We start from the raw sequence: 14723 nt of genomic DNA, 5'->3' as shown, positions 1-14723 counted from the left end.
TTTCCTAATTTAAATACTTTGTACAGAACTAGTAAGTCATACTACAGGCAGGACTGCATTTGTTTGTGCATTTAGGATGATTTACCTTAAATATGTAATTCAATATATACAATAGAGAATATTAAAACTAGTATTTTGTGGTGCTTCCTAGGACTATTATTACAGAATAGATTAACTCTGAAAAAGAGAAACAATACTGCATACATAGACTTGATTATGGGCAAAATAATTCAAAAAGTTTATTTCCAGCAGTATCCCATGACAAAGGCACTAGTATGTGAACACTATTGAAATTTATTTTATGGAAGTTACTGGTGCTCAAAAAGGAACATCAAGACTATTTGCATTCTCTTATTTTTCAGTGTCCATTGTTCATTTGGTACAATCCTGCTGGGCTGAGGGCAGCTTCTGTGCACACCATCACCAACAGCTCTTTCTTTTTCTGTTCTGCCAGTTCAAGACCTGTTACCTTGACACACTACCCACTCTTTCCTCCTCAGTTTATTCAGCTCTCAGAGGCTGAATACATCCAAATTCACCCACAGGAGAGCTACAATTTGCTCTGGCCTTTAGCTGAAAGAAAGGCAGGAGCCAAGACAGACTGGCATGCTGCTGCTTCATGCAGGTACCAGCTCTCAGAGAGCACTCTCCTCCCTCAGGGAGGCAGTGCCAAGCCAAGGCTGCATAGGACAGCAAAGAACACAGGACCAAGACAAAGTACTCTAGATGTCACACTAACATTTTAAGCAACTTTTTCAATCCTTAAGTATCACAGACCATTAGGAATCATTACACTGCCCCACCCGCTGAACCTTCAACTGCCCTAAATGATGACTCAAGCCAATCCCCACATCTCAACAGAACACTGAATAGAAAATAAATTTTAAGGAAATTTTACTCTGAATATGGTATACAGAGTGCTGTTGTTTTAGAAATGGTAGCTTAGATATTTCATTACAAGAACTGTGGTCCCAGCAAAGTTTATTTACATAAACCACTTGGTAAGCATATTTCTACTTTCAGCCTTTTACTATGTTTTATGTACTGGTGTTGACTTTAGATTTTTTGTTTGGGTTTTTTTTTCCTTTCTTTTTTCACTAGTGGTTTATAATGAAAAGGCATAGAAAAAAATCACAAATAACGGTAACTGGCATTTCTCTGGAACTGAACTCCAACTTAACAACTTTTAAGAGAGAACATGAAAATCTCATGTACAAAAATACTTTCACTGTTTCTAAATTCAGTCAATAAGGAAGAAAAGCTGGTTTTTTTCTGGGAAACCAAAGGATTTCATAGTAATTCAATATAAGCACTCTGGAAAACTTACCATGTTTAGCTGAGGAGCACCACAAAGTACACCATGGAAGGAAATTGTGTAATTAATGCTAACATCACTAAGGCTTGCCCACCACCGAGCAACACAAAATTCAATGGTTTTTCCAGCCTGGGTAAGAAAAGCACAAAGTTAGACTCCAGCTCCCATCTTCCTCTTCTACTGACCCCAGCCTCCCAAAACCCAACAAAAACAAAAAGGACTGGAGTACAACTCAAAAAAGACTTCTTATGTCCAGTTTACTCCAATTGTACAGATTTGTAGAGTATCAAGTAAGACATTATACTTGGTTCAGAAAACATAAGACAATTCCAACAAAACAGCATGACTGAAAAATGCTTCAAAACAAGGAGTGCCAGGGTACACCCTACAGAGGAAAGTACTGCTTTTAAATGTTCTGTCTTTTATTTTTATCCCTCAAACTAGGCAGACAGGTTAGCTCATAGATCAGTTTCATGTGTGTCCCCTAAAAAATATGCATTAAAAAAAGAAATCTCACTCACTCCCTAAGTAAGATGACACAAAACTTGAGATGTTTGAGTTAGTTTTGGTTTTGCCTGGTTGGTGGGGTCTTCTGGGTTTTTCTTTTTTTGGTTTTTAAATAACATGACAAAATAATGTGTCAATGGGACCAACATAACTTATGGTCCTCCACCAGAGGGTAAGGGACTGAATTGCAGAGAAATTATAACTACTCTTTGGCATTAGAGCTATACAATTAAACCTAAGCCCCTGAACTGCTAGTTCATTCCCTGACTGTTTTGGACTCTTTGAGCTAGCATTATCCAAGCTAAGACTCCTGTACCTGGGATGTATGAATGTGAGCCAGGCAGTTACCTCTGGCTTCAAGATGAAGGTGTCCCAGACTACTGCATTAATCACTAAAGGCAAAATATGCTAACTATCCAACAAGGCATAGCTCCTATTTGAAAGGGAAACAAACTGCTCTGCATGAACAAGTACAAACAAATTACAGAGATTAACATGTATTATATTACTAAATAGCTCAGAAACATTAGCAAGCTGTTAGAGATCTTTTCAAAACTGAAAATCAGTTGCACTGACTACTGCAATAAACACAAAAAGTCTTGGGTTTGTGGGTTTTTTTTTAGGAAATAAACTCCCAAAAAAGTTGTTAAACTGCAGTGATACATTATTTTATTTACCCCACCCTAAGGTAACTTACTAAGACAGGAAATGCTTCAATCACTGAGCCTTTTTCTGGTAAGGATGAAAATTTGTAGAACTCATGACTTCTGTATGCTTTTTGCTTCACAAGTTGAACAGCATGAAGCACAAACTTGGCAGTCACATCAGCTGAACATGAACACACTGTCACTTCTAGATTAAAGAAAAAGAAACTTAGTCTGAAGACACAAGAATTTTAGAAGAAAAGCAGAGAAACATTACTTTTACAAGCAATTTGCAATTTAAGAAGTTACGCAGTACCCAAAGTGGCTCCACATGTGAAAAATGCTTATACATCAGTTAATTTCAAAAGCTCTTTCAGGTTAAAGGAAAACTAGCTAAGTTCAGAGGATGGTTAAAGAGAAATAAATCTCAATTAAACAGTCAAAATTAATCAGATAGTACAGATGAATCACCTGTATAGGACAGATTGCTAAATTGCAAATTAAGAGTCCTATCACAAACTTCAGTCTGAATGAAAGATTTTTGAAAGGACTATTGTTTAGTAATCTCACAAAGAAAGACAAAGGAAAAAAAAACCCTTTTTTCCCTTCTTGCAAAATTATGAGCTTTTTACCCATTGTGAAAATCACATTTTCTTCAGTTATGACTTCCTTCAACACTACATCCATATACCTTAAAAACTAGGTAAGCCTCAGACAGTGATACTTTTCCATAAACATGGGGCATTCCTCCAGGCATAGGCAACCACTTTAGAATGTTATTGGCTGGTTTCTTTAAGACTTAGAATCAAGATCCTACTATACCAAAAACCATGAAATAACTCAAAATTACTCATCTAAGAGGTTAAAAATCAAACAAATATTTACATATTCATGGGCCAAAACCCCTTCAGTATTTATTCAGGCAGAACTCAAAATTATTTAAAACCAACTTTGTCAAGTCTGACAGATGCAATTTTTTATTTAGGTAATGTGGTCATTTTCCTTACCAGCCCATGTAGCTCCCTGGGGAACATCAATGAAGTGCCTTCGGATCTGACCAGGTTTAAAATGAACATCTGTGTATGTCAGGTCATAGCTTGATGATTCATCTACTCTGTATGTCAAAAGGAAACACAAATAGTAGTTAAACAAGCTGTGAAGCCAATTTTTGAAGGATTTTAAAATGCAAAAATACTCCAAAAGTGTGTACAATGAGGATATTTAGTCTTTAACACCAATTATATTAATCCTAATAATACAGAATCTGGCAGTACAGCATTTCAAAAAGATTCAAAATGTCAGCTCCACCACACTATGTAAATACCATCCCAAAAATTACAGTGACTAAACAGAAGTATCACAAAATCCTCATTTTCAGTGGATCTGTTTTTCCTGGCTGAGCGAATTGCCACTGAAGTGAGCTAAGGTATGGAAGTAGCAATATTTCCATGAATGAATGAGAGAACAGTTACTTTGTCTTTCCCCCTCAGGGCAGACTGTCCACCAAACAGGTTTAATAAAATATTCTCCTTCCTTATCAACATCACTTAAGTCTTATTTTTAACCCAATGATGGGCACCATACCAACTCTAAACTCACTGTATTAAGTCATGATCAAAGACTATCCCAATGTACACAAGGGTCCAATAATGCCCTCTGGCTCTATGTACTCTAGTTCCTAGGCAGAAATGAAAAACCAAACTCCAGCTGACCTACACATATGAACAGTACATTGATTGATAATTTGGTCAACAAGCCAGAGGGCATCTGTATGCTGATAGAACAGGAAGCTGCTGCCACTGTGGCTAAGCCCAGCAGGACACACTGTTGTCATGACCAAACTATTAAAAAATGTCACAACTGCATAAGCCTGCTGTAAGAATTTTTTCAGATTTTTGTAGAAACTCTCAAGAGTTTTGGACTTACTCACCTTGTTGGTATAACAACAGTGATTGGAACTCTGAACAAAGGGCCTGCATTAGGCATTGCTGTATCATATCCACACACCTAACAAAATAAAATACAACAACTCAATCTTTGGTCAAAATCAAACTATAGAAGACAACATTCAACTTAAACCAGTTGCAAAGTATTTTGAATCTTTGTAGTTGTCACCGAGAAGAAAATGTCATTTGAGCACTGTCACCCTAGAAACAGTAAAATACCAACAATCACTGAGGAAAAAGAAAATATTTTTCCCATTTTGACTCATTTCACCAGAGGGAAAAAAACTTAATCAATAGTTATTCATTTGGCTTATGTTTACTATATGCTCTTACTTTTCAAACAGAGATACTCAAAGTTCTACAGGCATGTGCTACATGTGCAACATTGTATAGCCCAACAATTGCTGAACCTTGGCTTCAGTCTGTATAGACTAAAATACATTGTAGCACTACTTTATGTTCTGTAAAGCTCAAAGATTTTATTTCCTTAAATACCATTTCCATAAAAAGTTGATAGAGACCCCATAAGGACACACAAAGGCACAGAGTCTTGCTCAGAACACCAGCATTTCCATACCTCTGTATAATGTACTCCTCCATTCAGGCCACGTGGATCCACACGAATATTTATGTGTCGACACTGGTTCATGAGTTCTAAATGACTAGGACACTGGACCCATGGTGCATTAGAAGTCAAAGCTAAATGAAGCTGGAGAGATATTCTTTCTGTGTTTTCTGTCAGTAAACAAATTATAAAATCAATTCAGTAACACAAACATGTGCACAGAATCCACTGTGACAGCATTTGCCATTAAAATACACACATTGGTAAAATATAATAGGAACCAATTCCTTAGAGCCCCTGGATCTCTGATTCTGCACAAAGGGAGTGTTCTTTATTACTTCTTTTAACTTGACAAAAAAAGAACAGCAACAGTAGGCAGTAAAAGAAAGGTGGTATCCAGCTTTGAAATTCCTCTCCCCTGCAACAGTCAAGCCTGACAAAGCCAAAGGCAGGCTGCTAAGCAAGGCTTCAGTTACCCACAACATAGTCTGGAAGCAGGCATAAACTTCCTTCTACAGATAAACTGTCGCCTAATGCAGAGAAATACAATAAAAAGCAATCACATTGATTCTGAACGCTATGCTAATTACCAAACTACATTATAAAGCATACTAAGTAAGACATAATGTCTACTAAAATTACTATGATAATCTAGTCAGATTTTGCAAACAGTCTGGCAGATTCTGCAAATTAGCTTTTATGCCAAAAACGCTATGCATTAAGGCACAGCTTGCAGAAAAGCATCCAGAGCAGCTAAAATGTTGAAATGTTTTCGTTATCAGCAGCTTCCTCCCACTCAAAAAATTAATGACACTTTGCAATTTCTTTTTTCTGTTTTAGTCCTAATTAAGCTTATCTTAATTTTCAGACATTTCATCATATCTAGATTAAGCAGAGAAAAGAACACTCTATTATAAGTACAGCAGAAGTAATAAAAGCTTGAAGAGAGCTTCAACAGACAAACTGAGCCATCAGCCTCCCTAAACTCTTATTTAGAGTTTCTCAAACTCAGTCTTGTTGAAGACATCAGACACAGCACAGAAATAACTAGGGAAAACAGTTACCAGGGAAAACTAGGGAAACAACATCTATGCACCAGGACCAGCCATTCATTGCAAATTCCTGTTTTTAGATTGCTTATTTCCTGCAGAAGTTTAGTGAACAATTATTTTGTGCCACGTTAAATTTAAAATGCACTGACTGCAATGTAAGCCGTCAAGCAATTAAGTTATTCAGAGTCAGTAATCTGCCCTAATTCATACCCTTTCTGCCCCTAAATAAACTCATCCCTTTGTCACATGCCAACCTTCTTGATGACCACTGGTTTCAGGAAAGGAATAAACTCATTAACAAGCTCTCACACAGCTCCCTTTCTAAATACAACATAATTCATTCTCAGTGAGTTCCAATTTTTATTAAATAAAGCAGGGCAAAAGGATTTGCAGAAAAAAAGGTTAAACCTTATTTTCATCTGCACAACTTATTTTTACCCTTTTAATAATAAAAACCATATAAATTCCTGTACTGCCCTTCTAAATCTAATCCATGGAAATTCCTGTATTGCCCCTCTAAATTCTAAGTCTAGAATTTATAGTCTTTAAATAACTGAGAAACTAATTTCTGGGTAAGTGCTCTCATCTTTAGAACAGTTATCAACCTTCACCAAAAGTTATCTACAACACAAACCCTGAATTTCTGTAATTTCATGAAACATCAGGGAACTATGGTTACTCTTTTTGTTTCTCCAAAGCCTCCCCAACGTGACTTTAAATTTCTACAGAACAAAGAGATCTCTTTTTTTCAGTGAGAGAAAGCATTGAAGCAAGTCTCCCCAAACAACATGAAAGCCCTGCATGTAAGTCTGAGGTTGAAAAGGAAAAGTTGTTTATTTTGCATATCTTCCTTGACCATGAAACTATGGTTACACTGACTCCTTTTACAGTACAGACTCCTATCACTCATCATATCACAGCTTTTTGTGTCAAGTTGACATTTGGATTTCTCTGCACCTCCACCTACTAAAGCTCTTTCCTACCTGTATTCTCAGGAAAGACAGGCTCTATGCCAACCCCATGATCAGATGGTGCCACTATCTGGGCTGGATCTCTGAGGTAGATTCCACGGTTGCTGCCGACAGTAACTGTGAAGCCGATGTTACTTGTGAATGATGAATTCTGAATGAGGTAGTCATAGGCTTTATCAACCTGTTAGAAAGAGCAAGTTCTAAATTAACAAATTTCAGCTTAATAGCAATTTATGCATATTCTCTTCAATATGAAATGTTTAGCAAGCACAGTAAGAAACAGCGAAGTACCTCACATGCTATCTGAGCAACATGCAATTGCACGACACTCAGTACAGAAAATGAGGCAATTTTTGCAGTCTGCAATGGCCACAGAGAGCCAGAAAGCCAAGAACATTTGAAAAAACAAACAAGGCCAAGTCTCCTCTGCTACAAATACACAAAAAGATTCCTATTCAGACATTACACTGAAGAAGAGGACTTCAAGGCCCAAACCTACCATTCTAATATAGGTGACTCTTTCATAGGTGGAGCAACACTAGTTAAAACATTTAAAACTTCTATACTATAAGAAGCTGAGCAATTAACAAAAATGGCAATGGAATACCCATGCAAGTCTTGTATATTGATACAAAGTAAAAGAATCAGGTCATGAAATCCAGCTCTGGGTTTAAGTACATGAGATGTCACAATCAACTCACATAAAAAATTCATATTCCTGTTTTAAAAAGACACCTCTCTACCTCACTTGTTATTTTACTGACTACAAAAATCTTAAATTCTCTTCTACTTGACAGCAAGGTACCTTCACCAGTGAAGATTAGGGCACTCTCCTTTGAGACAAGTGGACATACAACACCTCGTCTTCAAGATCAATTCTAATCACATTTTAGCACATGATTTAATCATAGGCTACTAAAACACCAAGTATGATTGGTGCATTCTATTTTTCATTTGATATGGTTACAACCACTGCTGCCTTCTGTATCAAACTCAGCATTATAGATGTGCTTAATAGGCATTACCTACTAGGTTCTAGCATCTCCAGAATTTGAATTTTGGACTAAGCATTTAATAGCTGGCATTTTGAAGCACAAGAAAAAAATCTTAGTACTTCTATTAGACTAGGAGAGGAGTGACTGTAGGCAATAACCAGGCCCAGCTGTGTAAGAACATAAGCTAATGCATAGGGAGACAGTCAGTATGCCTTTACCATACACAGGATCACATCACAGATTTCCAAACGACTCTGAAGCCCACAAGAAACCATGAGCACTCAGACTGTTCAGTGCAGACCTGCAGCAAAGTCATTGTACAACTGCAGCTGTACTTCTCTGTGAACCAGTGTGGGTATCTGTTTCCACTGCCCAGAACTGACAGTCCCAGCTTTTGTCTGGACAGAACAAGTTCAGCTGTCTCTGACAATACTTAAAAACATTTTTGGACATTAGTACAGAATCTAGGGTGACCATGTGGTGCCTAAATCCACATGTGGGTAACAAAAACCAGTACATGCCACTTTTATGTCCATGTATCTTTTTGATCAGCCTAAGAATGTGTCCAGTTATCACATTTATTTTACAGTAACTGCATGCTGAAACTGGAAGAACCTTCTTATTCCTCCTCCCCTCCCACTACATTCCCTTCCTCTCCCCCAGTGAGATTTGAGAATCAAGTAGCATGGAACAAACTGAGTGAGATCACCTCAAAAGCTGTTCTGGCTGTTTTGTGGGTTAGTTTTTCGCCAGCAGTTATTTATATTATAGTGGGGTTTTTTTGCTTTCAAATACCTGAATAATACCATGTCCTTGTGCAAATACTTCTATGTTTTCAGCTTTCACTGCAGTATTTTCTAATGCTCTTCTGACAGAATGAACAGTGTAATGAACATTATTAGCTTTAAGTCCTGAAATAAAAAATAAGTGTTACTAGATACAACAAAATAATTGAAAGTGACAGCATGTTTTTAAGAGGAAAAAGTATCTAACCTCTTTTAGATGATGCATCTATGTTTAACATTGTAGCACTTTACCTGACAACACTAGCGCAATGCCTCCACACGCATTGGGAGAAGACATGGATGTGCCATTCATGAGCTGTGTTCCTCGCAGAGTCCAGTTTGGAACTGAAGCAATAGCACCTCCTGGGGCACTGATACTCACTCCAAGGGCTCCATCAGTGCTAGCATTAAAAAGCAATCGTTACAACACCTTTTTTTTTTTTCACAATTTAAGATAAAGTTACCAGTACATTAAAAAAAAATCGCTTTAGAGAATACTCACTGCATTTTACTTCAATAAATCCATTAACCCATTAAACCTAAGAAAAAGCATGCCACCAACTAACAATTTAAAATGTCATGTTAATCATCAGCTGTGCCTGTTTCACAGTGAGAGGTTTCTAAATTTTCCACTCCTTCAATATTCTCCACCAGGCTTGAGTTTAGCCAGCAGAATACTTTCTGGGATTTGAATCACAAAATGCACACAAACCAACCTATTAAACACTTCAATACATAAATTCATATTCCACATAGCCTATTCAATGGTTATTACTTCTCAAGAAAAATAGTAAAAGGAGGAGGAAGGCTAGAAAAGATCCAAAACCTAGACTTCTAATTTTGCATGCTGATAGTTCACTACCAGGTTAAGTTTTGAATTTACAAGCCTGAGACAAGAGGGCAAGGGGAGAACACATAAAAAGTAATGTCAAGATGTAGGTCAGGATCAGCTGGGCCTGATCCCTAAACCCCACTTCTTCTTTCACATGCATATTTAAGAACAGAGCAACTGTGTGCCTATGGCACGGTTAGAATAACATCTAGTCTTCAACTCTGTAAGCCAGATATGCTCCATCTTTCTTGCTCTGGATAGACAAAAATTGCACTACTTGAATAAGGACAGCCCTGTGCCTGAGCTATTTAGTTCTGTAGAGAGGCAGGATATTTTAGGGTGCTTATATCCCACACTAACAGCTTCATATATCTAAAACCCCTCTGAAATCAGAATATTCCAAGTTTGAAATGGCAATGTGACATTTGGACATATTTTATGACAGACATATATAAATCCATAAAAAGGTTCTGCATCCCAACACCTTGGGACAAGCAGTGCACAGCACATCTGCCTGAAAGCCTCTACTGCTTACTGGGACAGACTGATCCCTACACCAAGACTGCTCTAGCAAACCTAAGGAACTCTCCAGTCATCTGCATACTGCACCCTAAACAAGGAGAATCCTCCTTCGGCCAGACTTGGCCTTTCAGCTGACTACTTTACAGGGCACAGTGACTAAGCACACAAAATTGATATGTGTGTGTGCGTGTGTGTGTCTATCAAAATTAATTATAAATCAATCTTCCTTCCTCAGCTGAGGGCAGAGAGCACATTTCTCTTTTCCCTACACAAAACACGACAATCTTTCATCGTAAGATTCTTGAAACAATATACTTGCTGGTAAATATAAACACCAGAACAGCTAGAGAACAATTCCAAAGTCTAAACATAAGCAAGAACTCAAGAAAAGATGTCACTATTGTTTTTGTTTGTCTATCACGTTACTATCAGATGCTTCTGAGAAATAAAATAAAAATTGGAGTTTACACTGCCCTTAAAATTTCTTTCACACATATTTCAGAAAATTTTCTGTAGTGTAAGGCAGAAAGCAATTTTTCTGCCCACTCACACCTCTACTGAACCCAAAAACACTCTTGAGTAAATTATACCATCACAGAACTAACACCACTGCAGTAACAGTATTTATTTTAATCTTCATCACTTATAGCACATTTAACTTCACCACACTAACCTAATTAAATAAATGCTATAGGAAAAAAGTAAACAAAAAAACCCAAACAAATTTCCAAACAACCCTTCAGTAACTTTTATCGTGTTTGAATAGATCTGCACCCAAATACTTTTCTGGAAAATACAGGTTGTGCTGAGGCAGGTCCATGCTATTCCCTCCCCTCCAGGAGTTCTAGATCCCAATATATAAAAGTGTTACCAGAAGAGCAGGCTAGTTATGCTCTTTTCACAGAGAAGAAATACGTTCATTTTGGTATTAGTGACCCAGTTTAGATTTTTGAGTTATATCACCTGAACCCCAAAGTAATCAATTTTCTTGGAATATAACCTACCTAGGCCCTCTGGATGACCAAGTGTACTGATTTGCTGGCAGTTTTTCTCTCAAAGAGTATTCAGCAACCATCATGTCAGGTGACACGTAGGCACCAACACCTGTAAAAAAAATTCAAGCGTTTTAGATGTAATATAAATTTTATTAAGAACTAAAGTAAAATTCTTCTGTGGTTTTAACTCTTTATGAGAAGAATTCTTGCTTGACATTTAAAATGGAAACACACATTTTCCATCTCATTAAATCTAGATATTTTTGCAAGGCTATGCAGTAACAATGCTGATGGGTGCACACTGTATAATAGTAAAATATCACGCAAACTTCCAAGTTTCACTTTTATTCAGTTGGAATATAACCTTCTACACTTTTTTCTCAACAGGTAACTCATACATTTCTTCTCCCTCTCCTGCACCTCTTTCCTATGTTTACACTGCTCTGCCACCAACTACAACAACTGCACGTCAGAGCAATCCATGCGAACTGGTTCATGTTCACGTGGCTCCCAGCTACACCCCCTGGAGCCAATGACCATATCCACACATCTCACTCAGGAGACAGTCTTTACTGGGTATCAGTTCCAAGCACACAGAGTATGTAAATGACTGTGTCGAAGCCTGATAAAGTAGCAATCGTAGAAGAGAATGCCAAGGATGCACACTGCAGCTATGATTTTGTTTACAGCACAAGCACTACCATGGTGGTACAAAACTACCATACCAAACTGACAAATTTGGCAAGGCTGTCTCTGTGTGAACTAAGCCAACCTGTCAGCTGTATTTTGCTTTACCCTCAAAAAACAAAAACTCTATCTGGTTCACTCCAGATGGAAGACAGGAGCAAACCTACTTGGCATGCAGAGTGAATAATCACACTGTCTCTAGAGTGACACAACTGAGCTGAATTGACAGAGTAGATGCACTGTAAGAGCAAAGCCAGTGCAGACCTGAAAAGAACTCGTTAGTTCCAGTTCCAACCCCCAGTCTCAGTAGAGAATTAATAGCAGATTAACTTCCAGAAAGTAATCAGCATTAATTCTACTAGCTGCCCTGGAATAGCAGCTCTCCAGCTTCCAAGGTTTCATGCTAGTCTCCTTACATACTGGTCTCCTTGCATAAGAATTCTGACACTCAAAAAGCATCTTGTGTAATGAAGCAGTGAGACAATAAAGGATTTATTTAAAAATTAAGACTAAGGAAGTTACCCCTGAATGCCAGACATTTTGCTGAATCTTATAACTCAATATATTAGCCTATCAGAAAAAGAATTTTAATGACAGTAATAGACTTGCACAGCAGTGACACTGCAGCTGGAAAAATTCCTCCTCTACAAGGACTTGTCTAGATCCTAGCATGGGATTATTTTCTATCCAAATTAAAAACATCTGTTCCACTAAAAATAAAAAATAGAGTATCTGATGGAGACGGATGATCGAAAACTGTAGTTCTTACAATTCAAAATGCATTGTAATACTTCCCAGAAGACTAATTAGAATCCAACTTAGAACCATATTTTCCTAAGTTGCATTTACCAGCAGCTATGGGTTGGAGCAAAGTGGTGTGCTTAGATAGTTACAGTTGAAAAAGTAATCCTGAAATATTCAAATAAGTCAGACCAAACATTTCTTTTGCAAATTTTATACAAAGCCACATTAAATCAAGATCATTTGCCTCCCACCTCTTTTCTACATATGTAAGGTCTTGAATTGTATGAAGATAACAATCTAAATTTGTATACCTAAGCATAGAGCAAGTGCTTCTCTCAGAATTAACCTTGTAGCACAGCAGGCAATTTTTTAGATTTTAGTTCAGCAATCAAACATGGTACAAAAGTACGAAGTTTGAAAAGACAGAAGCTGAATAATGTCAAAAAACTTGACTAAATGAATTATTTACCTATTACACTAGATGTAGTTCCACCAGGACATCCAACTGTAGAAAGGCAAGGACCATTATTTCCCGCACTTGAAACATAGATTACATTGTGTTTCCACACTGCTTCATTAATCACTTCACAAATTCTCCTAAAGAAAGAGAAAGAAATGAATCATTTACTCAACAATATTGCTTTCTTCCACAGGACAAAGCTCCCATTTCTAGTACAACCTCTGACCATTCACCAAACAAGGAAGCTTATGCAGCTTGCTTCCCACATCCAGCAGAGGCGGTTCCAGTACAAAAGCTGACCACAAAAATATCTTCTAGTTTCAAAAAGGAGTGAAAATTATGTAGTGATCCTAGGTCTTCAAAAAATACCTCACACATCATGTGGCGTTGCAACTACAGAAGTTCTTTATTATGCTAAAATATTATTTGTGTACGTGTTATAAATCTGTGAATTATATATTTATATACATATTATAAATGAAAAGCTTTTTCAATGGGTTTACCTCTTTCAAAGCCAGTTTAAAACTTATACTGCACAGTTTTTAACTTATGAATCATGTGAGCTTGGATGGTTCACTCTTAGCCACTAGCTGACTTACAGAAAAGTCAACAAATACAATTCCACCTCTGCGAAATTAAAATACTTTAACCACAGTATTACTCACCCAGAATTTGGCCAATGTGTTGCTTCTCCATAGCTGTAGTTGACAAGATCACATTTGTATTTTATTGTTTCTATCATCTGATAAAGTAAAAATGGAAGTCAGAATATGTGCTAGTCAAAGAATGAAAGTGACTTCAGGAACAACAAAAAACATCTGCTTAAATTGATTTGCTACATATCTCAGAAAGACAGATAAATCTCTTGAATCTAGAAAATAATTTACTGCAGCCAGATAAGTGCTATTTTCCCAAAGAACTAAGAAAATTATAAAACCTGTTCCCTGAAGCGCCTTATTCTTTCCATGTTCCCAGCTATAAATCAAGACATTACCCTAAGAGAAAACTGCAAACAGAGCTACTATTGTCTCAAGAACATAAAATTCTCCTTTCCTGCACAGTTTGATTGAAGTACAAAAAGTTGCAAAGAAGTTACTGTTCATGTTGCTACATCAAAATATCCTATGGACCACAACATAGTCTTTTCACATCCTTTTCTTGAGTAAAATCTTTCCTTATCAATTCATTATACAGAAAAGCTCTTGGGTCTTTCAGCACTAAAAGGAATCCTATTTTTCCTCACTCTTAAGAAAAAGAGGTAACACAAACACAAACATAGGTAGACACTTGCCTCTATTCTAGATCTGAGTAACTATAAAAGATACACTGACAACACAAAGAACTTTATCAAGTATGCAAGTAACTGCTCTCATGCATCAAGCTAGTCAGACACTGCAAGTCTGTTAGCCTGGAGAAACTCTAAGAGCTCTATGCAATGTAAGTCTCGTTTTATATTAAAACACTAGTCTTACAATATGCTTTAAAATATATTCTAGTTGGTTTTAGGTGTTTTGGCTGTGTTATTTATTGCTTAAGGGTTTGGTTTTTTGGGGGGGAGTAGCTTGTTTTTTTTTTAATTTTTGGTATTTTTGTTGGAAATACTGTAGAACCATAAAACAAAGCCTATAAACAAGTAGGGCATGAAGTTTCACAATATTCTACACTTAAATCACACTGCTTTATTAATAATTTATTCAGAGAAA

The 14723-nt window shown here is 37.0% G+C and overlaps 1 protein-coding gene across 2 annotated transcripts in view; it reads right to left on the bottom strand.

Annotated features, from left to right (window-relative positions):
- TPP2 (tripeptidyl peptidase 2) overlaps nucleotides 1–14723 on the bottom strand; it is a 52478-nt gene that overhangs the window by 26131 nt on the left and 11624 nt on the right. For both annotated transcript variants that reach the window (XM_058824726.1, XM_058824727.1), the window contains exons 8-18: nucleotides 13686–13762; nucleotides 13030–13157; nucleotides 11139–11238; nucleotides 9033–9181; nucleotides 8791–8906; nucleotides 7013–7181; nucleotides 4990–5147; nucleotides 4397–4473; nucleotides 3474–3580; nucleotides 2520–2674; nucleotides 1328–1444 (exon numbers count right to left, since the gene is read on the bottom strand). In XM_058824726.1, the coding sequence (XP_058680709.1) occupies nucleotides 1328–1444; nucleotides 2520–2674; nucleotides 3474–3580; nucleotides 4397–4473; nucleotides 4990–5147; nucleotides 7013–7181; nucleotides 8791–8906; nucleotides 9033–9181; nucleotides 11139–11238; nucleotides 13030–13157; nucleotides 13686–13762 (1353 nt within the window). The remainder of the gene's footprint in view (nucleotides 1–1327; nucleotides 1445–2519; nucleotides 2675–3473; nucleotides 3581–4396; nucleotides 4474–4989; nucleotides 5148–7012; nucleotides 7182–8790; nucleotides 8907–9032; nucleotides 9182–11138; nucleotides 11239–13029; nucleotides 13158–13685; nucleotides 13763–14723) is intronic.

This window comes from Ammospiza caudacuta, chromosome 2 (assembly GCF_027887145.1).
Source record: "Ammospiza caudacuta isolate bAmmCau1 chromosome 2, bAmmCau1.pri, whole genome shotgun sequence".
Taxonomy (NCBI): Eukaryota; Metazoa; Chordata; class Aves; order Passeriformes; family Passerellidae; genus Ammospiza; species Ammospiza caudacuta.
Note: the sequence above shows the minus strand (reverse complement) of the source record. Positions and strands in the feature narration are given on the sequence as shown.